The sequence below is a fragment of the Bombus huntii genome, chromosome 8 (assembly GCF_024542735.1).
Source record: "Bombus huntii isolate Logan2020A chromosome 8, iyBomHunt1.1, whole genome shotgun sequence".
In the NCBI taxonomy this organism is placed as follows: domain Eukaryota; kingdom Metazoa; phylum Arthropoda; class Insecta; order Hymenoptera; family Apidae; genus Bombus; species Bombus huntii.
This window is the reverse complement of record NC_066245.1, coordinates 6,132,821-6,158,316: the sequence shown is the minus strand read 5'-3', so window position 1 is coordinate 6,158,316 and position 25,496 is coordinate 6,132,821. Positions and strand designations below refer to the sequence as shown.

Here is a 25,496-nt window from a genome sequence, read left to right as displayed (position 1 = left end):
GAGCCAGTCCAACGATTTCCAGTCAACGGAGAAACAGAAAAGTGTGTGTAATCGTTAAGCTGTAATGGGAGACTCGGCGAGTTCCGCCACCTGGAAACTGGTCGATTCGCAATCACCGACTATCTACCCGACGTTGTTACCTTTGACCTCAAGATGCTGCGGAAAGGGAAAGAATGGAAGGGTGTTCAAGCGAGCCCTTATCCCTACCTCGTCTAAGAAGGACTTCGCAAATTGGAACGCATTGCGTAATTGCCGAGGGAAGAAACTTTTGGCGCCATTGTGCGTAAACTTGATCAGATGGTGGAAAGTTAAGGGGGCGAAAACGACTGTTTAGTTACTCGAGTGTTCTATCTCTTTGCTGAATAAAGCTAAGGCACATTATTCCATAAATAATCTTCCATAAATTGTTTTGTACGCTGTTGGAAAGTAGGTTTCCGACTTGCAACGAAGGCGTTACCTTGTAAGCGAAATAACGAGCAGAATCGATGCGTAGCTCCATTTAAATAAATACCAACTACATATTGCGCGCCAGCGAAGCGCGGTATCGTAAGGAGACGATTCTCGTTAAGCAACCCAACTTTTCTCTCTATCAATTTGCCTATCTTCGTTTAAGAAACAGGTAGCGTTCCGAGCTTGTTCACTTTCCACTAACGGCATCATGGAAAATTAAACTTTGGATAGTATAATGGTTCTGAACATTACGAAACACATTTATTATTCCATTTATCGCGATGTAATATTTTGAACAAAAATCGTTCAACATTGGAGCGATGTTTTCTTTATATCGTAAATAGTCAGAGCGAATATCGATTTCTCTTTATTTGAACTAACTAGAAACATGTTTAAAAATACGGGATCAACGTGATTATGTGGATCTGGACGATTTCAAAATATCCGATGAATAAACGTGGCTGTGCAATTTCGTTAGCCAATAAAAACAGAAACGCAGATCGAATGTCGAACCGCCAGACAAATTGAGATATTCGTGTAATACCATTTGCATTACAATATTTGTATTATAACCGAATAACGATCAGCTCTCTAATTCAATTATCCTTCCTACCGTAACAAATATTCCCCATAATCGCAAAACACCGACTGATGGCTCAGGAAAGTGTTCGGACAATTATCATAGAAAATTTTTGTGTGTGTATTGCGTGTTTCATAACAAACATTTTGAAATGTCGTTAACCCTGTAACAAGACGCGGCTGCCATTGATTATTGATTAATAAATGTTGCAAGATATTTATTGCAAACATATATCTTGTAAAAAGGAATGGTATACGGTACACGGCATGAATAGCCATCTGAAGTATATAAAATATTAAAGATAATCCCACTGAATACGGAGACTTATTAATATAAATATTTTTTAATTTGTTTGAAACTTGATTAATGCGATCGCGAGATACTAATCGGATTTGTCCAACTTTCAAAAGATTTCATATAACGGATATATCATATATATTTCATATAACACGATATATCGGAAAAGATGTTTACCAGTGTTCAAATACTTTCGCGAGCAACTGTATTCCCACGATACCGAAAATCGACCATTAAGATCAGCGAAAATAACCGTTTTTCGATCCTGTTTACTCCCCTTTCCACCCCCTCGTTATCCTCGGTCGATGAACTTTACTTGTTTGCTTGACAATTCAGTAGAAATCTCGACGACGTTGGTCGCGAATGGACATCGTTGCTCGACGCTGTGGCTGCGCACGTGACTCCTTAGAAACGTGGCCTGGTTTCTCTTTCCATGGAAAATGCAAACCCATTAATTTGCTGGTAACGAAGCAAGCGTCGGAGAAGGACGTTTGCACCCGGAGCTAGACGAACGAGTCGAAGGTCGTCGCACAGAGAACGTTCCCAGGAGCTGCATCAATCCCAATTCTACTTCCACAAAAGTGCGATGGTTTCGTGATTGCGTCTGCGACAGTGCCACGGCCTGACAAATAATAGAGACGTGCGCCTCGTTATTATTCCCGCGTCGGCATTTACTCGCGAGCCTCATCGTCCGCGCGATTATCGACGCCCTCGAAAAGAGCCACCCTCCCGTTAGGTTCGGGGAGAGTAAAGTGCCGTCTGCCATTTTCTTTGCGCGGATATTCCATTTACCTCGAAATAAAAGAATCTATCTCGCCCGGATGATTCAAACCCGAATGCTCTAACCGATGGCATACGGTGTAGAAGTTTTCTGTAGCGATTCGTTGTTTGCTTGCAGGTGTTCGACAAACACAATCGAGGATACATCACCGCCTCCGACCTGAGAGCCGTGCTGCAGTGCCTCGGCGAGGATTTGTCCGAAGAAGAGAGTACGTATCTGTTACCGTTCTCTGTATGTTTATTTTATTTATATTTATTTTATATTTTGTCTTATATTACTTTGTATTTCGTATATTATTTATCCTATTTTATATTACGTTGTATTTCATAGTTTGTTCATTTTATATTATATTTATTTTACTTAATACGTTTTCCACTACGTATAGCACAGTGGATGACATATTTATTTTCTTCTCGGTCCGTCTCAAGTTTTCTTTAAATTGTAGTCTTTTATTCAAGTCAAACAAATCTCTGTATCTTGCAGACGTATCGAGTTTCGTGTGTCGTGAATGGTGTAAATACGTTTTCCTATGCAGTCTGTTTGAAGTTGACTGTGAATTTTATTCTCTTGTCCGGGACAAATAAATCGAAGATGCGAATAAATAAATCGAAAGGACGAACAAAGTCTGGGGATAAATAAAACAAAAATGAAAATAATAATGGATAGTGTTGATAGTAAAAACGGTGGATGAATGGAACTTCACGGCAGAATGGTGCGACGTGGAGCACATTCAAGAGTATTTCTTGTGAGGATAGAAAGGAAGGGTAGTATAGAAATATGTGGTACTCAATGCATGGGATGTATATACTTTAAGAATTGGGGAAAACCGTAGGAGTCATAGCAAGTGATATATCACGAGGGTCGTGGTACCAAAATTTTTATTTCCCATAATTCTAAGATCCCCAGCTTGTTGGGATACCTTTTCTAGTTTATTTACGATCCGTATGTAATGCCAGAGCATCAGAATCGTTTGTATAGACGCGTCTTGACCGGGAAGTAAAAGCGTAAGTAGATGGTGCCGTGTCGAATCAGACAAACGAATCTTCGAATTTTAAGAACTTGATCTTAGAAACAGATATTGGTGTAACGCTATAAATCTGAAAGATTGTATTATCTGATGTTTCCATTATCGTCATACCCAAGTCAGATAAAAAGTTTTCTACCTTCAGGAAAAATTATCGAATTCCAATTTCGAGTTATTTTTATTTAATACTCAGAGATCCGAGATAATAGTCAAGTATTCAACAATTTTTCTAGAAAAAAGTCAGCGAGTAAAAATTTCATTGTTATTTACATGGAAGTCAGTTACCAGTAAATTTCAAAGAAATTTCTCAAAAAAACAAAACGATTGAAAAATATGAATTTTTATTTGTTCTTGTTACGAATAACCATTGTCGGTTACCAGTAACCAATATAAATGATCGGGATTTTTCGTGGTTACCAATAACCATTATCGATGACCAAAATTTTATTTTGGTTACCGATAACCGATATCGATGGCACAAATTTTTGTACTACGATATTTTTTATCTTATTTTCTGTTTCATATGTTTTCATGTTTCTTTGATTTAACGCTACGAATTCGTAGAAATTGTCATTGAGTATTTTCATTGTGTAAACTCTTCTTATGTATCCATATATTAGGTTGTCCGGAAAGTGTGTTTCTTTCGCAAACGTATTTTTTACAACAATGCATACAAACGCGAAACCAAGTCTGTGAAATGTTTATCTCAACAGAACAAAATGAATCGTACGTAATTCGACAAAATAATATAAAACCAAAAACGTTGCGCGTCTATTATTTCCTCATAAAACGAAAGAAACTTTTCGGACAACCTAATATTTTATCAAAGATATGCCGCGATAAACCTATAAAATTTCTATGAAAGTTTACCAGTTGGTTATTTCACTCTGATAGTTCTAGCGTGAAAATACACCGTAATTATATGATACTAAACGATTTCGGATTGATTAAACGAATCGGAGATATCGAGATTCGTCGTTCGTAAACTGTCGAACAAGTACAAACGAGAAAGAGGCCTCCCGAGAGGCAAAAACGAGAAGGGAAGTTCGCGGAAAGTTTTCATTCGATAGCAATTCCGCGCTTGTCTTTCGTTCCCGCGACAAATCGATTCCAATCTCGCATCGCGCTGGTTAAAACGCGTGGACGAAGATCGTGCAACGCTCTATCTGTCGCGGCGAATTTTCGCCAGAAATCTTCACGAACGCATCCTCGAAATATCTGCAATATTCGCACCGCTAAAATTTGTCCAGGTATTCTCGTACATTTCCACTACTCCATATCCAAACTGTGTGGAATTTTTCGTTAGGAAATCTAAGGAAGGCTAAATCGAAAAATATAGGTCGTTCCTGGGAACTAACTTGGGAAATTCAAATATTATTTCGAGTGCAAGCGAGTCTGAGAAAATAAAGGGAAAAATGGGCAAAGACGCGAAACGAAATAAAATTCCATTTGGAAAAACATTCGTTGCCATTGTTCTCGTTCCCCCTTGTTATCTCGTTGGATTAGCCGACACGCGTGATCTCTAATTTTATTTGACGTGTCGTTGCAAGCTTCCGCAAGTTCGGCGAGGATTCCCTCGTCCGAAAGAATACGAAGAAGAATTCTTTGCTCCTTTCTCGATCGACTCTGCTAGAATTTCGTAGGGTCACGCAAAGAAATAAAGATTACAGCTCCTCTGAAGTTATCCTTCTTTTACACGACAATCTCGTAAACTTTTTTGCAATGTAAATTCTACGTCATGTTCCCGTCGTTTCGACCGATCGCCTGAGCACTTTCCTAGAACACTTTCGCAAAAGAAGCTTCGTGAGAAATTTCGTTACGCGCGATCGCGCGCCGAATGGCTACCAAACTCAGTGATACTTGCTGAATACGATTCCTTTTTATGACACGAGGAAAATTTGCAACACTTTGGGAGAAATAACTATGAAATACGCCAGATCCTTCCTCTTTGCTTAAAATATCCCTCAAGCGTTGAAATGTGAATATTAATGAAAGTTAAGTAAGCACAGAAGGCTAGGTATTAATTCACTCTTGTTGAACAAGTTGTGCATACCTGTGGTGAAATACGTGTCACACCATGTCATACATAGTAACGTTTATAACTTTTATGATGCAGCGTATCTGCAACTTTGGTACATAGCTTCACTAATATTTCCAAGTGAAACTTCCCAAAACTATAAGCTTCGCATTCAAAGGAAAAAAGATGCGCGAAATATTTTTTTATCGACAGAAAATCGAATTAAAACTTTTACGTTTTCTTTACAGCTATGGAACCGCAAACGGAATACAAAGAGGATTATTTTCTAATTTTTCAATTCTTTCTGACTTTAGCGCCCAGCATTAATTTGAAAATTCACGGTAGAGACGATATTTTTCACCACGTCTCGTTACGGTGACCAACCGAGCTGGATGAGCCTGTTAACAAACTTAACTCGCTCGAATGGCCCAATAAAACAACAGTGACCGCGCAAAAACAACGAAACTATCCTCCACTCCTGTCTCTCTTTCTCTTCCCCGTTTCCCGTGCTTCTAACCTTTGCGAAAGTTTTACAATAGACAATCAAGAAGCATCTCGAGCAAATTTGTCGAGGGTTGAGTTAATAGCGCGACCCGTTCTGAGAGACGGTAAATTGCGTGGCTTCATCTACACAGGGCAACGTAATAATCCGTCCAATATATGGTATGAGGTTACTAATTGACTGGAATCAATTTATGCTCTATATGTATTTCTGCCTATCTAGGTATTAACATTTGCCGTAGGCTATGAAACCGATTACGGTAATAGCCCACCGAGAAAATTGCCAATTGTATAATTTAGTAGCAAGTGTTATTAAATATTCATAAGTCACGCGGTATACCGTAGATGTTTTCGAAGAAGGAGATACGGTAAGAAGTGATCTCAAGCGATCACGACATCGATACTACAAATCTTCGTTACGTATTAACTGTTTTTGATCGTGGAATACGTCTTGATATCATTAAATAACTATTTGCTTCAGAATTTCGAGAAACGCAATTGGAATCATTTCCAATTTTTACTCTAAAATTTTGCCGTCTGCGATCCTTCAGTTTCTCGTGAATTATCGCAAGGGTTGCTATTCTCAAGTTTCTATTTGCTATAGTATCAAAATCCCAAGTATTTGAAGCCCGAAGGATATCCTTCCCAATCTATTTACGACTCATCCGCAATACTGCAACATCTGCATCATTTGGATAGACGTGTCTGACCGGGAAGTAGAATTCTAAGTAGATTACTTCGTGTAGAGTCAGACAATATATCTCCAAATATTAAGAAACGTGGAAAGAAGTATTAAAAGTTAATATAGAGGAGTAAATATTAAAAAGAATTGTCGAAGAAATACCAAGGATCTCCAAATTTCGAGTTATTTGGTATTGAAAATATTTCTCATTTTTTGTTCGCATGTATATTGGGGAAGAAGGAAAGAGGAGATAAAATTTTTATACAAACATAGGTCGTTTAAAACTTGATTAAAAAGTTATGACAAAAATGAAATGAAATATAATACAAAGGGAATAGTAAGAGGCTCGCGCTTATTGCGATATAATGTAAGAACACATCAGCGACACGTACGTTCGTTCGGTTTATGCAAATGTAACAAATTCTCCATTCCAAGATGTTCACATCTCAAAATGATTACATTTAACGAAATGAAAGAAAATGGAAATGAAATTCGCTGGATAATAAATTCTACTCTCAGCCTCTTCGATCCTGAATTATCTGTTTTGATGAACATTTTCACATGGGAATTAGCTGCCTTCAAATAAACAGATAGAACGTAAATATCGCTGATGTATTCCTACGTTATGTCGCAATAACCGTAAGTCTGCCACTATTCCCTTCGTATTTCATACTTTTGTCGTAACTTTTTAATAAAGTTTTAAACGACCTATGTTTGTATAAGACTTTTTCCCTATTTACGCGCACAGAATATACTGGCAACGTTTGGCCGTTAATATCTGCGACTCTCTGTATAATATATCGTCTCAACAATATATTTCTAAATTTTAAAGGAATAGCTATACGCACCAAAAAAGTATATTTTTTCCTTTTGAAAGAAACAATCTAGGTCAGAATGATTCATAAAGGGTAGAAAAATCAGATTACGCGCACGTTATTTCCAGTCGTGGTAACTTTTAAGAAGAAACAGTAATCGTCTATGGGAACTCGTACTGGGCCACTGAAAACACTTCTGTGACTTGTTTCGTGCAATTACAGCGATCGTGATGAGAATTAATAGAGTATTAGCGGATACGAGATATGGCGTTTATCGTTCGCGGAGGATCGTGGGAATTCGCAATGACGCAGCTGTTGCATTCACAATGGATTAGCAGTTACAATTGAGACTAAGGTCGAGTGGGATAATTACAGGGATGTAAGCAGTCACTTACAGTTTTGTGGAAAGATCGAATTTTAATAATTGGTAAAAAGCCAATCATAGAGTAATAAAAATCCGAGGAAAGAATAGAGAAAACATCGTTGGAAAAATAGGCAAAACGCTGTGCAAGGGTAGAAACAACAATCCTTTAGACAATCTTGCAATCTCAAAATTCATGTACGAATTTGTTGCATTTCGAGGAATTACAGTTAGCGAGTGAAATATTAATTACATAAAATCAATATTCCGTATAGAAAATTCTACAAGAAAAAGAAAACGGATAAATATCTGCGGAAGAATAGAATTATTGGTAAGAAAATTAGCAACGATAGAATTGACGCGACGATTTATCGAATTATCAAACGGAATTAAAATGGGAAATTGTCGACGTGGTTGCGTCATGTCTGACCACGATCGGTCGTTTTCCACTTCTCCTGTATTACACTGGTAACACGTAGCGAGGGGCAGAGCGGTTACATTATCGAGGTGTTTTTCGCGCGTGGGAAGCGCAGGCCAGAATATTAATCGCTTGGTACGTTGTTTCGAGCGCTAATACTTCGAATTTTACGGGAACGAGAGGCCGAACCGTGCCGGTGAAAAATTAAATTGGCGCTCGTTACCAGCAGCCGTTAATTAGCATAGGAACGTTCATAGGTGACTCTAATCAGACTAAATGCAATATTTGCCATGTCAGTGAATGCCTACGGTGCGTATGTTAACGGTGAAGATGTTAATTTCAACTTCCCGTCAAGTCGTCCGACAATTTAACGATCGTTCTACCCAACTTGTAATAACCTTGCATATAATCTGTTCGCAAAAATCAGTGAGAACGAAATTCGTTTTGATGGTTTAACGAAAGAATTTTTCAAACGAAAGTTCGCTTGGCATTAAATGAGAAATTTGCAGCCGTAAAACAAAATTTTCAAAAGTATCATTTTGCGATAAAAAAGAAAAATGATATTATATTGCGTTCCTAAAATAGAATTACGTACACTTTCTTCTTTTCCTGTTGTGCAATTACACGATATCATATTTTTCAATTCACTTTTCCGTACAATTTGGAATACAAGGAAGACGTCCACGATGTAAAATATATAATACAATTTAAAAAGGAAGATTGTAAGAAATTTTGGGAAGAAGGAATCGTATTATCGTAATATCGTGAAAGAATTTTCAAGTGTTCTTTTCACATCGACAGATTTTCTCGTGAAACTAGCAGAGAAACCATCTCGAATATAGCTGATTCGATCCGCATCTTGTATACACGTGTAAAGTGCAGCGGAATTTCGCGCGTGTAAACACGTATGACGATAGCGAATATCGAGATAAAGCCAAAAGAAAGAGGGAAAACCGTAACCATAATCATTTTATCCCTGTTTACCCGGCGATTTGCCTCGCCTATAATTTTTAAACCATACTAGAAAAAGAAAAGATGTAAGCTGGTTTTGCTGTGTGTTTCAGTCGAAGACATGATCAAGGAAGTGGACGTGGACGGAGACGGCCGAATCGATTTCTATGGTAAGCCCAATGCCCCATAGGAGTTCCTAATAATCGAAGAAAAATACGAATGGCTGAATGGAACTGGGAATTCCTCGAGTACGTGACGCGTGTGATACGAGATCGCGATTGATCGATGTATGTTTGGTCGGGGATAGGAAAATTTTGGGGGAACGAACGAACAAAAATACCAAAGAAATATTTCGAGGAGAGCAGAAAGAAGATCGACTGTTGCGAGTTTGGAGAAATTCCATCCTCTCGATGATGCGGCTAACAGAGAATCGAAAGGAAAAATCTGTCTCTCCCTTGTCGTTTCTATTTACATTCTAACCTTCTGTTCGAGTATTGTTTCTTCGGACATATTATGTACATGAATGGTGGAACGTGCATTGTTGCCATCTGCGATAAACCTAAACATTTCGATCACGATTACCCTTATTTATCCCCTTTTTCCTCAAAGATGGCCAAAGCTTCCGTGTATCTTTCCCTACGAATTTCCTTAAGCGACATGGCACGTGGAATTGTTGATCCGTTGTAGTATTGGGATTGGAAGAAGCATCTCGTCCGTGATCTCTTGCAGTTCGATTAACGTATCTCTGGGACCCTCCACGAGAGCAATGGTAATACAATTTACGTTCATCGAATTTGTGACACTGGACCATGGGACGCATTCCAGAGAATTTATTTTATTTATGGGCACCAGCTGCACGAGAAATACTTTGCACGAACGAATATACATCTAAACTAGATAAGGGTAAATTCTATTTTATAGACGTTTTTGAAACGTACGTAATTCTATACCGGGTTTTTTGGAGCTTGCGTTCGAACGGAGGGTAGGCGTTGAGTAGATTCCATAAGCAAAGGGTCGACATGAAAATGGTATTGGCAAACCTATTTATTTTTGTGACGTCTTTAAGGACACGTGGTTGCCGAAACTTCAGCAAAGATATTTCTGTTCCAGAATTCGTCCATGCGCTCGGAGAGCCTGGGATCGACGACGACGAGGAGGACGAGGAGGAGGAGGTGATGTCCCCGGTCTTCTAGGATTTTATCTATTCTCGTGTCTCTATTAGATAGAACGAATTAACATCAAGCCAACATCAACGGACAATCGCATTAGTCGTACACTTTCTTCCCCTCTGACATTCACCTCGTTGCATGTATCGCGAACATCTCGTGTCGAAATTCAGCCTGATGTGCATCGAACGAAAATGATATGCTCGTAATGCCCGAGCCTTCTGCTTGCGTCTGTTAAATCTTCGAGCGAAGAAAAAGTCGAGCGTAGAATGTAAGGAAAGTCGCAGAAAATGTTTAAATGGCCGCCGACGCGGAAGATAGTTGCGTTTCGGATCGACAGAGTGCGCCACTCTCTGACCAGAGTTCATGGCGCCACTTTGAACTTGACTTAATCGTAACGCTCGTTATCTTCGGCCAATGTCAGGGGACCTTTTCGACAAGCTCTAATCTCATCTACCACATGATTCGTAGATACGTCTGGTGTGATTTTACGTTATCTAAATCCGAACACCCTCAAAGATACATCGATCGACTCTATATGTTCTTTTATCGATTCGCAGCAACGAGTATCGAATTATTATAGCAACACGCGAAGAAACGATTTTCTTTTTCCCATCCCATTCACTTTAATTGCAACGGTGCAGTCTATCGTTAAAGAAAGAAAATCTACGTTGATACACCATCAGACGTCATAGTGCTGATATTTTTAAGCGTCTTCGTAGCAAGCGGAATGAACGACGCAGTGTGTAACGTGAACGCGAGAGAACCGGCTCGCGTTTCGTGTAACATAAGGTCCCAGCAAGCGACGCGTCGTCTAACTTCCTTCGTTAACTGCGCTACAGTGTCTACCGATAAATCTCTGCGAATTGTGACTCGCGCGAAGCTAGACACGAGAGGTTGGTGGGAGAGACGGAGACACGATCGCTAATTAAACGATCTTGTTGATTAAAGAACGCAAGGATCGTGCTCCATCTCTCAGATAAACGACGATTTTCTCGACTAATTAAACTCTATTCGAGTCTCTTGATGTCTCGATCGCCTGTGTCACTGTAAAAGAAAGGCGATCGGCTGATAATCGATTTCTTCTCATAAGATATATGGATTTTTCGATTTTACTCTCTCTCTCGTCTAATCTAAGTGATGCACCGTATTCTTCACCTAAAATAACGTAAAAATTAAGAAGATCCAGCACCGCAGTAAACTCGATATGTTCGAGATTGGGTTCTCCGTTACGATGTCGCTAGAGATCGATCGACGACGTTTGATCGCAACAGCTTTTGGTATTGCGTTCCCGCCATTTTGGCGAACACGCGACGAAACACGTGGACGAAACGAGAACTCGCGCTTGCACTTTTCGAAAACTTTCGGTGGAGCGGGTCTCGAACGATGCCCACGATCCGATTCGTTCGCAGAACGTAAGGGAGCGAGTCGGGACCGCGAGGGGGAACGGTTGAATTGTGAATTTTAAATCGATCTTGATCGCTTTGCTCTCCTTGAGCTTCATACTGTGTACCTTATTAACGATATCTCACTGTTACGCCAAATAACAAGAGTCGCACGCTGTTTAAAATATTTTAAAGGGTCTAATAAATCTACTAAACAAACGTTCCTTGCTGTGTCAATTTTCTTTACTACTCCCTTCCACTGAGAAAAGAAGACATCTGATAAAAATAGTTATCAGCGTAGAAAGCAAAAGTGTTACACTATGGTTAGCTGCTAGCATCCAATTGATGTATGTGATTTAATTCACGTCGTGGTTCACGCGAGACTAATGGACGAGTCTCGTAAAATTTTAGAGAATCCTATCAATCGAGAGACAAATTGAATTCATTGGAAGAAAGTAAAAGACGCGTGTAAAAGGTATAAGGTATGAGTCAACTAAACAACGTGTTCTTTGATAAGAATGGATCACTAAAGTAGAATTTAAAAGTTATACCAGGATCGCTTGTTAGCTTCTGATTGATATAACTCACTGTAATTCATTTAACATTGAAAGATTCATATCGGATTAACCAGATGATAGGGCGAATCACGAAAACAAGGATGAATATGGATCGCTTTCATTTCATCAAAAGGAGGAAGAAAGAAGTGGCTGTAGAAGGAGCAAGGTACACGGAAATTGAACACGAATACATATATCCACTGGTAGCCACGTAATTTTTCTTAAACGTTCATTTTTATTAGCGATAAATAAACTTACATATCTTTACAGTAACAACGTCCTCTCGTAACCCTCGGAAAATATGGTAATATCTATCCGCGAAAATCCATATAGATCGAGACTTCCGTTCTTTCATATTTCACGTGTTTTTCTTCCCGTTAAATGTTGTTTCTGCCTCTATGGTGTTCCGTATCTAACACCGACACATTCTCCGTCCCGTAAACGGATGAACGGGCTCGTTAGGAAGAATCGGTACGACGCGAAACGTACGTACCAGAAGTATCTACGTTTTACAGTGTGTGTTTTACATGCGGCCTACGTACGTACGGAACCTTACGCTTCCTTAATTAAATCCTAACGATAGCGAGCATACACAGCTGTCAAACATAAAACGAAACGAAAACGTAAAACGAGTTCGTTAAGTATCGAGCCGAAGGATATTTCGATCATCGAACCATCGACGCCAACTGCCGCGACGATCGCGACGAGATCGAGGCCACGAGCGTCCGTACGGCTGTTTTACATTTTTAAGTTTCACTATGCCATCCTGCTTTGACCGTTAACTGGTTTTCGCTTCTCGGTCTACTAATATAATCTAGAATGGCTGGAATATATCCTCGTTACACGAATCCCAGTCCGTTGGACCGAACACGGTTGGCGAACGCCTTACTTCCGGCAAATATAATCCGAAAATAGTACGCCCGCTCGGCCACGGTAAATCGAGAAGAATGAAAGATATCATGCGATCGTCATAACTTTTTCTTTCGCGAATAATTTGACGTTTCTTACGTGTATCCTTTTTTTTTATTTTCTTTTTTGTTCACCGACGAAAAAAAAAACGGCTATACAATATTCGAAAAATATGATTCCGCCAATGATTTCGAACAAGGCGACATACATGATATATATGTATAGATGTAGTACGTATATTTTACCAGTTAAGAGGAAAAAACTTTCGTTTAATGATTCGTATATGTATATATGTATATATGTATATGTGTATATATATATGTGTATATATATACCATGTTTCTTCGGTTTACTCGTCACAGAAGCAATATATGTATGTACACGTATATGTTTACGAATATACGCGGCTAGGCGTCAAGTTTTGTGTGCGTGCTATCGAAATACAATGCGATACGGCTGAGAATTTGTCAAAACCTTCACTACTCAAATCCTCTGACCGACTTTACGCAATCCGAGTACGATAAACGTTCACATGGAGCGAAAAAACAGATCAAGTTGAGAAATACACATCGTCGATTGGTCTGCGCATGTTTGCAAGATCGAACAAGCGCGTTTTCCTTCTCGATTCTTTTGCTCTTCCCACCGTTCAATTTGTTCCCGAATCGTCAAGGACGACATTTTTCTTGACCGCAAAAAAATGAACGTCCTATCGATTCCAAACGATAAAAAAATCCCTGTATCCTTATCCTTATTTAAAATCCACTTACGTTCTCTCTCCTATTGAAAGACACCGTGCGAAAAATCGCGTTCGATCATCAAAAAATGCTCGAAAAAAGAGGCTCGTCTCGACAGTGATCGCGGACACGATTTTACAAAAATGTTCGTATCATAAGCAACTAACTCTAATCGTTCACCGGTGCGAGACACGAGGCTCGTTGGTTTATTAAATCGTAATTATATAAAAAATCAAGCGTCCTTCGTTTAACTTTAACAATGCGGTCCCTTGAGCAGTCGAGGTTTTGGCTCTTCTCGAGTCATTCGAGTTACTCTCGTTTACCTAATACCATCCAATTATACAGATCGTACAGTCATGCACTTGAATCCAATTGATTTGTCAAACCGACTTGTATTTATTTTCTTCTTTTCGTACTTTTATCTTTGTTTCTTTCAACGTCAGTTCCATTTTCCATTATCCAGATCCATGCATCTTCGAATGTTGCTTCAACAAGACAAGACTCTGGAGTCGCCATCGCGTGCTCTGAACTTGAAAAGTACAACCGAAGTCTCAACATGTTGATGGTTATTAAACGCTAAGTGTCCTTACGTAAGTAACATTTAAACGCACACAACGTTTTCCTTAAGTAGCTTACGAAGCAATTTATGTCGTTACATATCTAACGATCCGCGACGACGGTTTCCACGATCGTTCTCAGACTTTGACAACCATTTCTTCCGAGAACACGAAGGAAAAGGAAATATTCGACCCGTCGTTGCGCTCATTGTTCGAGCGAATGTCCTACTTTCGTGCATCGACATCCCGTGAGACCGCTCGTGCGAAAATCAAAACGCTTCACGACGCGACGTCAAATCATAACCGTTACAGCAACTTCGTATCGAAGTACAGAATCGCAAACATATTCACGGAATCTTAACGAAGCTTCGACAAATCGCAAGAGACTTGGACAAACAGGGGGTCACCAAACGAACTTCGAAAACCCTCTGGTCTACGCGTTGATCATTTGAAAACAAGAAAACGATCGAACGATCGCTACTGGCAGAATAGTAGCCTAGCAAACATAGTCCGAAAGACCGAGTACGTTCTCGTACAGCTATATATAAATATGTATCTCATCATCGATCCATTCGTCGCGATCTTTCCCTCTCTCGCACGATCGATTTCGTTTAATGAAACATCGATCTTAGCATTCTCCCTCAGGATCTTGAATTTTCGCGGTAGCGGCGGCGCTGGCAAAACGTAGCCGCCTCCTCCTAACTATGGAGAATGCCGATAACGGTGGTTTTCGACGGTGATGCGAGGATGAGATAGAAGCACGATTGAAATCCCATCTCGCGACGGGTCTCCCTCAAAGGACCGGTTCTTCGTCGGTCTCGTCATTGTCATCATGCTCCTGTGCCTTGTACTGAATCGTAGCTACCGAGACAGAATTTGTCTTCGCTCTTCGCTGTCTCTTCTGTTGATTGTTAACACCAGTGGGTGCATTGCCCACGCTGCTGGCGGACGAACTGCAACTGGATCCGCCAGAATTGTTGCCCCCGTTGTTTCCCACGGGAGATGCGAGATCGAGATCGAGTTGCTGGCCATGGGCGTCGATCAAAGGTCGCAAGGCGGTCCTCAAGGACCAGTAAAGTCGAGGATAGGCGCGTTCCTGTTGCAGGATTAGCTCCTTGCTTTGTTTCTGTCTCTGTAACAAAACCGAAAAGCGCATAGTTGAAGTGGATGTTCTAATCGGGACGGGTTAAGAACGAAATCATCGAGGGGAAAGTACGTGAGAATTATCGATCGCGTTTAATTAAAGGACGAGCAAAAAGATACGCTACGACGAACAATCAAAGATATAAATAAACTGTAGGAGAAGCTCACCTCGGGAAGGTCAGTTGACCTGATTTCCCGTGAAACCAACAGCTTCTTACTATCGACGAACTGTCTCAACGCTTTTTCTCGGGTGTATACGAATGGTCGTACGACCCTGAGATCTTGACGTCGTATGTAATAATGCGCTTTCATGGTTTTCAGCTTGCCACCGTGAAACACCGAGACGAAGAAACTCTCGGTAAGATCATCCAAGTGCTGGCCAACAGCCAGCACGTTGTATTTATGCCGCTTGGCGATCGCGTATAACTGCGACCTGATCTCTCGGTTGCAGAAGCTGCACGCTCCACTGGCGTCCACAGCTTCTTCTTCAGGCTGATTGTCACCGCTGCTGCACTTGAATTCGCTGCTCTGTTCTTCGTAGAAATAAGGGACGTCCAGAGCCTTCAGATAGCTCATTAGTTCCAGAGGATCGAATCTGTTTGCGTCCACCGTGGCTGCTCCGATCTCAAAGTCCACGCCCTTTGATCTTACGTAGAATCGGTACTGGTGCAACGTGTGTAACAAGGACAAGGAACTCTTGCCGTTAGTCGACAAGCAGACCAGCACTCTATCGTTGTCTCGAATCATATCGAACTCTTGCATTGCCTCGACAGCTGGCTTCCAAATGTTCTTTGGCGGACAATGCCACTGAACTCGGGACAGTTCGGTGTTCCCGCCCTTCGAGTCAAATGTCGCTCCCTGGTCTCCATCTTCTTCCTCCTTCAGATCGCTCGAACATTCCTCGTCTTCAGAAAAGTCATCGTTTTGACGGACTTGTTGCTTGCAACTTGATTTATTGGATAACGCGGTCATCGAACTTGCTCTTGGTTTGCGACCGTAACTGTTGGTCGAATTGGACTCTGCGCTGCTGCTACGCTTTAAATCAACCGAATCTAAAGACTTGTCGCTCTCGTGGAAAGATAAATTGATACCACTGTCTTGGGAACTAACGGAATTCACGGCGGAATAAATTTTGGGGAGAATCTTTCGCGCGTCTCCGATCTCTAAACCACCGCGTTCTTGAGAATCGTCGTCGTTTAAATCGTCATCCAAGTCGTGTACCACTTCTTCGTCGTCGGTTTTCGATTGGTTGCGAACCATCTGTTCGTTCTCAGCTGGCTTCATCACGTAAATTACCGTCTCGTCCGAAGAACACTCGCTGGACATTTTGCTTTCCTGTTGAGTCAGTTCTCCGATCTTCCCAGAGATCTCTATTGGTCCGCTTCGTCTGGCGCTCGACATTCTGGGCGATGAGGAAGATTGAACGATCCTCCCTCTATCCGGCGAGCCGCAACCATTCGACGACACATCCGAAGCCGAAGCATCCGGAGAGTGTCTATGCAAACCGTCCACGGCATTAACCATACATCTGATCTCTGACTTCACCTCGCTAGCCATTTCCTTCGAGAATTCCATCAAATATTCCGCGATATCGCTCGCAGTGAACGAATCGTGTCTCGTCTGTTTGTCCTCTACGGACAACTGACTAATGGCGCTTAGATTGCGTGAATGATGTTGCGGCGTGTTCTCGGAAGTGTTCGTTTCCGACAGCGCATCGTCGACCTTGGATATCACTTCTCGGATCTCTGACTTAATCTCCGTCGCTAATTCCTTCGTCACCTCCTTCACGTAAGCTCTCAGATCGTCCTCTGACTTTTGACCGCCGTTCGCTGAAACTGGTGACGACCTACCTCCCCCTACGAATCTTTCCGTATAATCATAGACAGAGGAATACGAAGACGGAGGCGATGTTGGATTATGACAATTTAACGACAAGATCGAATGACTGGGGCTGCTACTGTCCAGCTCCAGAGAATTCAAATCCGTTTGACTGCTGCAACTACAGTGATGTCGTCTGTGCTTCGAGGAGTTGCCATTATTTCCACTTAATCCCAGACTAGTCAAGGTTTGCGGGCTCAGCGGAAGCAGTGGAATTGGGGAGGACGAGGACGATGCGACGTTTCGGTTCCCCGAATCGTTGCCACCGCCGCTAGTACTACCGAGAGAGTTGCACCTGGCACGACCAGCGTTGGTGGAGTCTATCGAATCTCTTTGCTCTTTAATTGGCCTGCTGCCCGCGTGAGACATCGTGCTGAGAGCCGATGCCGTGACCGCTTCGCCAACCGCGAACCTCACGGGCATCGGAGAACTCGGACAAGTAGCCGGTGACCTCTCACCGGCTGATTCGGTATTTCGATCGACCACGGTGGTAATGGACGACGTCTGTTCCTCTTCGTTGCTGTTCGCTGGATTGGACGAAGAAGTCTGGAATTCGGCCGCGCTCAACAGAGTTCTCCTGACTGTACTCAATACCGGAAGACTTCTGTGTCTAGGTGAATTCGACGAGATCGGAGCGTTTCCCGCTCGAGGAATGTCGCTGTTCAGTCGACGGATGCTATTAGCCAAGGCTAGGCAATTGACCAAGCTGTCGTGCGTTGTAGTCGGCGTGTGATGGCTGTGCTTGTTCCAAGATAGCATCGGACTGAAAGGCACGTCTTGCTTCACGTTCTGCGAGTTACCCAGAAGGAGATCCTGCGCCTCGCTCGGCAACATGAACCATCGTAAAGACTCCAGCCGTTCCGACACGATGTTGTAGCTACGATCTATCTGCAGCGGATACCTCTGCGCCATTTTCCTAGCCCGGTTGAAAATGTTGCGCGCTGTCTGTAAACAGTCGCCGTAGTTCTGCGGAAGTACACCAGTACCGGATACTCGTCTCTCGGAAGCGTTCATCTTCCCGTCTGTGTATCTGATTGAGCTGAGCCACTTTCGCTCTTTGAACACGCTATTCGTGTGGTGGCGCCATTCACCCGTATCCGAGTTGAGCACGTACTGCGGCAGCAATTTCCAACCTTCCGTTGCTACCATTTTTAGTGCCTCCAGTACGAACGCCACTTCTGCCTCAGACATAAAGTAAGGGAAGGAGAGTTTCGCGAAACCCGGCCTCAGACCTTCGGCGTTCGTTTCTTCGTTCTCGGTGTTCCGTTCCCTGGAAACGATAAGGTAACCCGGTTAGATTGCGCAGGCAAGTACGTTCTATTTAACGGTGTCATGCACCGTAATTATTTGATACGGTCCAAATGAAGTTTTCAACTTTCGTACCCCTCTATCAACGCCTTCTGGTATTCCTTGGCGAGTTCCTGGTCGATTCCCATCAGATCGTGAGCGTAACGTCCGGCACACGCGCACCCGCCACGCGCCTGTATACCGAACACGTCGTTCAACACGGCGCACACGAAGTTGTGGTGAAGGAACGTGCCCCGCGGATGACGCACCATAAACGAAAAGATCGGCAGCCTCTTAACATTCTGCGAGCCGCTACCGAGCAGAATTAGTTCCGGAATCGTGCGTACGTGTGCCAACACTTGCCTACACAAACAGGAAACATCGATCATGTTTTACAAATACAATCCACTTGCAGCATCGATCGAAATGATCTTCGAAAACATTGTGCGCGGACGTCCTTCGTTCAAAGTCGATCACAGCCTTCCTTTATATCGCGTGGTTGCTCAAGAACATTGCAATTTGGTTTTGTTATCTCGCTGATTGTCATGCAAATTTCATGTTTCTTATCTGCAGCACCGAAGTACTGTCATTTATACGTGACACGCTTATTACGAACATCTTTTAACCGCTTTCTTATGTATCCAGTATTTTACATTACTAATCTACAAATTTAGTCTACAATTGTTTCTATTAATTCTCACATCACCAACCGTCGATGCCAAAGTCTAACGACTGATCGCCAGTAACGACCGTAGCAACCGACGTTTTAATGTACGAGAATCGGCCGGTAGAAATTTAAAAAAAGAAATAATCGAGTTATTTCCACCAAGCGATTCGCAATCAAGGAAGCAGTCTCGTACTGCCAATCGATTTCAGTCGAATACAGAGCTCCAGGAGGTCTGGCGTTGAAGACGTTCCCCTTCCCGATATCTACCGTTCTGCTGTATAAATCGGCTATAAATATTTCCACGATATCGGCGACGTTTCCTCCTCGCGAACACTGCACGTGTCACATATCGTATTTGAAACAAACAAGTTCACCAAACATGAAAGGAAAATGGTAACCAGATTGTACGATTTGCTACGATTGTACGAGGATTTGCTTTTAGACGATAACAAGCTCGATATTCGTCGATTTTGATCGACTTTTCAACAATGAAATTGTTAATTCACGTTACATTTTTGTTGCAGACGTGTAAAAAAACGTACCTGGAAATCTTATCTTGACGAGTGACGATCGCTCGCGGCGTGACGTTCTCTTTCAGTTGCACAGCGAGTCCGCATCTGATGGTCTCGACGACACCCGCGGTGCCACTCTCCTCGCAGAGTTCCGGATCCCGGTGATAGTGATGAGAGTCCCGCATGTCCTCCGTGGCAATTTTATCTTTCAACAGGGACCGTTTGGTCACGAGCACGCCAGGGGATTGAACTCCACCGATGAACTTGTGCCCGGCGAAAATAATCGCGTCTTTGTGCACGGTCGTCTCCCCGACGCCGGGCAGATGTGGATTCATATCGATTTGAATGTACGGGGCTGAAAAATAGATGTATTTCTAGAATATACGTTTCTATAAATGCTACTTTAAGCTTTTACAGCAAATTCGTTCGATCACTTTTTAGCTATCGTCTATGAAAAAATCATAATACTATGAAGTATAATATTGATCAACACTAGAGATATAAAAATTTCTATCGATTTAATACAGTGGTCGTAAAAACGATCTGCGCGTACCCTTTTATTTTTACTTGTTTTTCAACGAAACAGGTTTTCAACAAGTTCTACGTTTCATTGGAATAATACTTTGTAGCAACTGTGTATATTCCTTCTATACATTAATAACAATGAGAAAACTATTTCGAACGGAGACACGCAAACACACTCGCCGTTCTTTAAAATAGTTTCTTTAAAATCGAAAAATTGCGAATAATTATACTCGTTGATGACGATAATAGCTCTTATCAATTCGTTAATGGCGATAAACTGAGGCGATTAGTCGTTCTAGCGTTTACATATCCTTTTGTAGAACAAGGTATTTAACATCTCTTTTATCTGCGAAAAACTGTATTGTTCCTACGTCTGCCACTTTAAAGATCACGGTATCCGTAAGTGATTGTCATCCGGTAATTACTAGTTTCATTGATTACAACCAGATAAATACCAGACTCTTCAACGGATAACGACTTCAATCTGATCGTCACCGTCACTTTCTACTTACATGCGTAATCGCATTTCCAACTCAAGTTGCATTCATCTTCTCTAAAAATCAATCCTCAAGCACCGCGTACAAACAAATCTCTACATTTCCCTTATCTTTCTATAGATCAAACTTCCAACGGAATCATACAATTTCTCTCCTATCTTCTATTATGTTGAAATGACATTTACAACGACATTGTTCTATTTCAGGTAACAAAAGAAGAAAGAAATTTCATACGATACAGAGATAAGAATTTTTATGCGACTGATAATACGCGTGCCCGATCGATCAGGATCGAATGATCGTGATAATATACTTTTGTCAGAAAAGGGTGCAAACATTACGTCACGTTGAATCTTTCATTGTTTCCACGCGTATATCGACATCCACGTGCATCATTGTTACCTGTTGTGGTGTAATCCCAGACGCTAAGTGCCCCATACTGATGCAGTAGAAGGGTCGTGGCGACGTCATCTGCCAAAACCCCGGTTATGCAACTGGCAGCGCTGAAGCATCCGATCATTTGCGTAACACCTTCGCTTCGAACTTTGATCAGGCTCCGCTCGAGATCGTTCAGATCCAAGAAACCTTCTCGAGTCTCGGACACTCGTACTATCTACGATAATCGTTTTAATGTTACAAACAAATATTATTCTATTATGAAGTATTATTCTACTTGCATACTCTCTGCCCTATTTTTAGCGTTCTACTTTCACGGTTTCCACTTTTGCCGTACGATGTTATCGATCCTAAGTCGGTACTTGCTCACGCGAACGCACGATTACACTTGCAGTATAATCTCTATTTCTGAATATTCTATGTTCTTCGATGACTTGTTGAACGTTCTAGCAATTTAAAAACGATTAACGATACGCGTTTGAGAAACACTTTTGCGTCAGTGAGGCGGACAAAAGATCGTATTTTATTTATACCGAGAATTTTATAGCGATGCCTGGCGAGTTGGAGTCGCTTCAAAGGAAAGAATTGCAAATGGCTTAGTTCCGGAATAACATGTATCACGCATTCGTGTTCTGCGAAGTGTCAAAGACTCTTCGAAGTTTCCCCACGAGTTTCGCTCAAAAGGCGCATTCCGAAGACTTCTCTTCGCTCCGAACAAAGGCGTACCAGAACTTATCACCGTAGAAACTTCTTCTTACTTTTAAATACTATGCCTATTCCAGGAACGTATCGATTATTAAATTCTCAACAGCCGGCTCGAAATAGATTTACTTATTCCCTACTGAGAGAGGAAATAAACAAATTATTCAAAATCATGCCATTAAAAGGTTAACTCATTTCCAGCTACTTAATATCTTATAATTCAGTAACAAGGAGATTGTTCGAAAACAGGAAGGAATGATGACTCAAAAATATCCTCAGTGGAACTCTCAATGTCTTTCACAACATTTACGTTTACATTGAAACGCATCAAACGTTTTCATCGACGAGAATACTTTCGATTCGCTGTTTTCAAAATATCGTATCGTCTGCTTACCCTGACGCCATGCTCACGCCAAGGCCGGAGATTCGCGTGATGCTCGAACGGTCCCACGAACACCACGGTGGATTTGGAGACATCGAGGTGTCGCAAAAGCGTACGAAGGGCAGCCGCCGTGCCTTGACCCGTGAACAGCACAGCATCCTGCTCGCCAGCTCCCACCGCATGTCGGACAATGTCTCTGGCTTCGTGTCTGTAAAGATCCTTGCCGTCAGGATACATCGATTCGTCCTCCCGTGGCTATTAACGATCGTAAAGTCGCTGCTGTTTGTCGAATCGAGAACAAACGATGCTCGTTCGCGTTTCTCAAGAACGTCTCGAGATCTCGAGTTTCATTGGCGATCGTTGAGGTCGCCTCGAACAGAGAAACGCAAGTAGGACGAAGCTTACGATCGCTATAGGAAAACATGCTTCTTCCAAGTCCATTTCTATGGCAACGAAATTTTAATCAGATACACGAATTTCTGCCGATTAAGTTCATTTGTCTGAACGAGAGATCGCGATATACGCGTAGGATGTCACGAGCGGTAGGAAAAAACGATGGACTTTCGCTACGTGAAATTCGTTTATACGAAGTTCTCTCGATAGGTTTAGATAGAATTATGGTTGGCAAAAATATCGTGGCTTGGAAAACACGCGTGGTAGTAACATCTGCCACGATGATACTCTGACTCCACGTGCTATTTGAACGCGGAAATCTACACGCGCGTCTACTCTAGACAAAAACACGCCAGCGGGTGGAAAGATGAAGCTACGGATGCCTTTGCCAGCACCATATACAACCCCTAAAAAATATAACACCTGAATCGGAGCAAAAGGATAGCCGACAATCGTTAGGAATACGATCACGAGTCTCGACACGAAGAATGTCAGTGCCCGTTACCCGTGACGTGCAAGTAAATTACGTTATATGTTTCTTAATGTAGCAAACGATAGCCGCGATGCTCAAGGAATAAGCTTTAGTTAATGAATTATTTAGATCTTAGTAAAAGGTGCAATGTTTATTCGCCTAACCGAAAAGCATCCGTCCATAACCACGTCAGGGTTGTATTGCGCAACGTATCGTTCATACTTTTACCGCTTGTTACGTGTACATTGGATAACGGCGAATCACATTTGCGTTACTCTGTTTCTGAAGCTGCTTCACTCGCTTAAACAGAAGATTTGAAGGGATGGGTGGAAAAATGGTACAAGTACATTGTTCTCCAAGAATATCAGTATCCTTCTGATAGATTTTGTTAGCGTTTTAGCGCTACAACTGCCGAGAACCAGCAGAGTATAAAACTTGTATCGAAGGAACTTAAATAAAAGTATTGGTATAAAGAAATACGTAAAAATTGCAGGGGGAAGCAAATTTTTATCCATACACTTTGCAAATGAAAGAGTATTATAAATTTATAGAATTAATAAAAAAACGATACCAACTAGTCGTTTAAATCATTCCGGTAGTATTCACGTTAATATTCAGAACCATACGTATGATTTCTCTCTACCAAAGTTCAACTTTCGCCACAATTTTCCCAAATCACAAACATTCTTTCTCGTACCACTTTCCCTCTGACCTCTCGCTTATCTCCGGTTTACGTGAGAAACGCGATTCGGATGTAACCATATAAAAGTCGCGTGACGAAAAAGGCGCGTTATTGTCGTGACTGGCTTGGTGGTGCAGTTGGACAGCCGGTAAGCGGTCGGGAATCGACTCGGTGGGGATATTGATCTGGGACATGAGCGCCAGGGAATGGGACGCTGTGCGGAACCACCCCTACACGTTCGACCGCGTAAGATTTAGGGATAACGGGGTCGTTTCGCGCGGGACAACCTTTTCGATCGAAAACTATGCCAACAGCGAGTAAACGGACAATTATCGGCGGCTATGATCGACTATGAACCTGAGATATGAAACGAAACGTGTCGCGAGCGGAATGCGTGGAATGGAGGCGAAATTGTACGGGTCGGCGGAGAAATAGAAAGGCTCGTGTACGGTCGAGTGGCGCAGAAAACGAGTCTCGTTTACCGCAGAAACGGTACGTCAACCGGAATCGTACGTTGCACGCGGTACGATATGCTAATTTCGCGTAGGAAATCGACGATTACAAATTCATAGCGCATGCTCGGATACTTTCTAACGATGCGATCCGCGACGTACGTAAGTACACAACGGTCGCGTACGAACAACAGGACGAACGATTGAACGGACGACGGATCGTGTTGGTCCGCGAATAGCTACAATATCTCGATTAATAGGCTGACCAGTAACTGGAATTGGTTCTGGGAAGCGGCAGCTGGTGAACGCGGATGTGTCGCGCTCGATAATCGTCGACCGTGTATAAATGCGTGCGCGTGCTTCTCGCCGCGACCTCGATCGTTATCGTGATCATTCGGTGGTCCAGTCACACGCTGATAGCATATATATATATATATATATATATATATATATATATATATATATATATATATATATATATATATATATATACAGGGTGGTTGGTAACTGGTGGTACAAGCGGAAAGGGGGTGATTCTATGCGAAAAAAGAAGTCGAAAATATAGAATAAAAATTTTTTGTTTGAGGCTTTGTTTTCGAGAAAATCGACTTTGAATTTTCGCTTGGTACGCGTGCGGTACGTTATAACGGATCTCACTGTAGATCGTTGTCTCGATGGAAAAATGAAAAAAAAAAAAAATTTGTATTCTATATTTTCGACTTCTTTTTTCGCGTAGAATCACCCCCTTTCCGCTTGTACCACCAGTTACCAACCACCCTGTATATACCAAGAGAAAGAGAGAGAGAGAAAATATGGAGGGAGAACATGGAAAGGAGAGGGCGTCTCTCGATCGTCTTACCTGAACAGAGAAGACTGAAGGCTGCAGATGGACGTGGACGCCCGGGTGTCGCCCAAATATGGCAGCACCTCCTTCGCAATGTACTCTTCGAGAAATTGCAGCGACCTTCCAGAAGCGGTGTAGTCGCAGTAGACCACTGTAACAATAAAACGCCAGTCGTTTTCAGATGTTCCCAATACATACACAAGAAAGAACACACAAGGAAAAGGAGGCGGAGGGCGCGACACACCGTTCCTCCTTGGCAAGTCTCGCGCGTGGGAAATCGATCGACGTCCATGATAACGCTGCCGCGTCTTTTATTCAACGGGCGTTGCCAAGTGTTTTTGAAAATTTCATACTGTATAGCCGTGGAAAGAGCTTGCACACGACCGGGTCAACGATTTTACGTTTCTCACGAGAATAAGATTTTCGATTCCATCTTCTCCCTCTTTTTTCCTTCTTACGCTCGTGCGTTGGTTTCGAGC

General features: G+C 42.1%; 2 protein-coding genes across 4 annotated transcripts in view; one reads left to right on the top strand and one right to left on the bottom strand.

Annotated features, from left to right (window-relative positions):
- LOC126868852 (uncharacterized) overlaps positions 1–25,496 on the top strand; it is a 152,077-nt gene that overhangs the window by 65,663 nt on the left and 60,918 nt on the right. For 2 of the 3 annotated variants that reach the window (XM_050624795.1, XM_050624793.1), the window contains exons 5-7: positions 2,226–2,316; positions 8,991–9,047; positions 9,988–11,652. In XM_050624795.1, coding sequence (XP_050480752.1) covers positions 2,226–2,316; positions 8,991–9,047; positions 9,988–10,070 — 231 coding nt within the window. In that variant the 3' untranslated portion in view covers positions 10,071–11,652. Of the gene's footprint in view, positions 1–2,225; positions 2,317–8,990; positions 9,048–9,987; positions 11,653–25,496 lie in introns of those variants that run through there. The other variant, XM_050624794.1, reaches the window with a different exon arrangement.
- LOC126868827 (uncharacterized) overlaps positions 12,201–25,496 on the bottom strand; it is a 54,274-nt gene continuing 40,978 nt past the window's right edge. The window contains exons 2-8 of the mRNA XM_050624738.1: positions 25,033–25,168; positions 22,187–22,382; positions 21,097–21,307; positions 19,703–20,027; positions 18,590–18,856; positions 15,497–18,476; positions 12,201–15,317 (exon numbers count right to left, since the gene is read on the bottom strand). Coding sequence (XP_050480695.1) covers positions 14,979–15,317; positions 15,497–18,476; positions 18,590–18,856; positions 19,703–20,027; positions 21,097–21,307; positions 22,187–22,382; positions 25,033–25,168 — 4,454 coding nt within the window. The 3' untranslated portion in view covers positions 12,201–14,978. The remainder of the gene's footprint in view (positions 15,318–15,496; positions 18,477–18,589; positions 18,857–19,702; positions 20,028–21,096; positions 21,308–22,186; positions 22,383–25,032; positions 25,169–25,496) is intronic.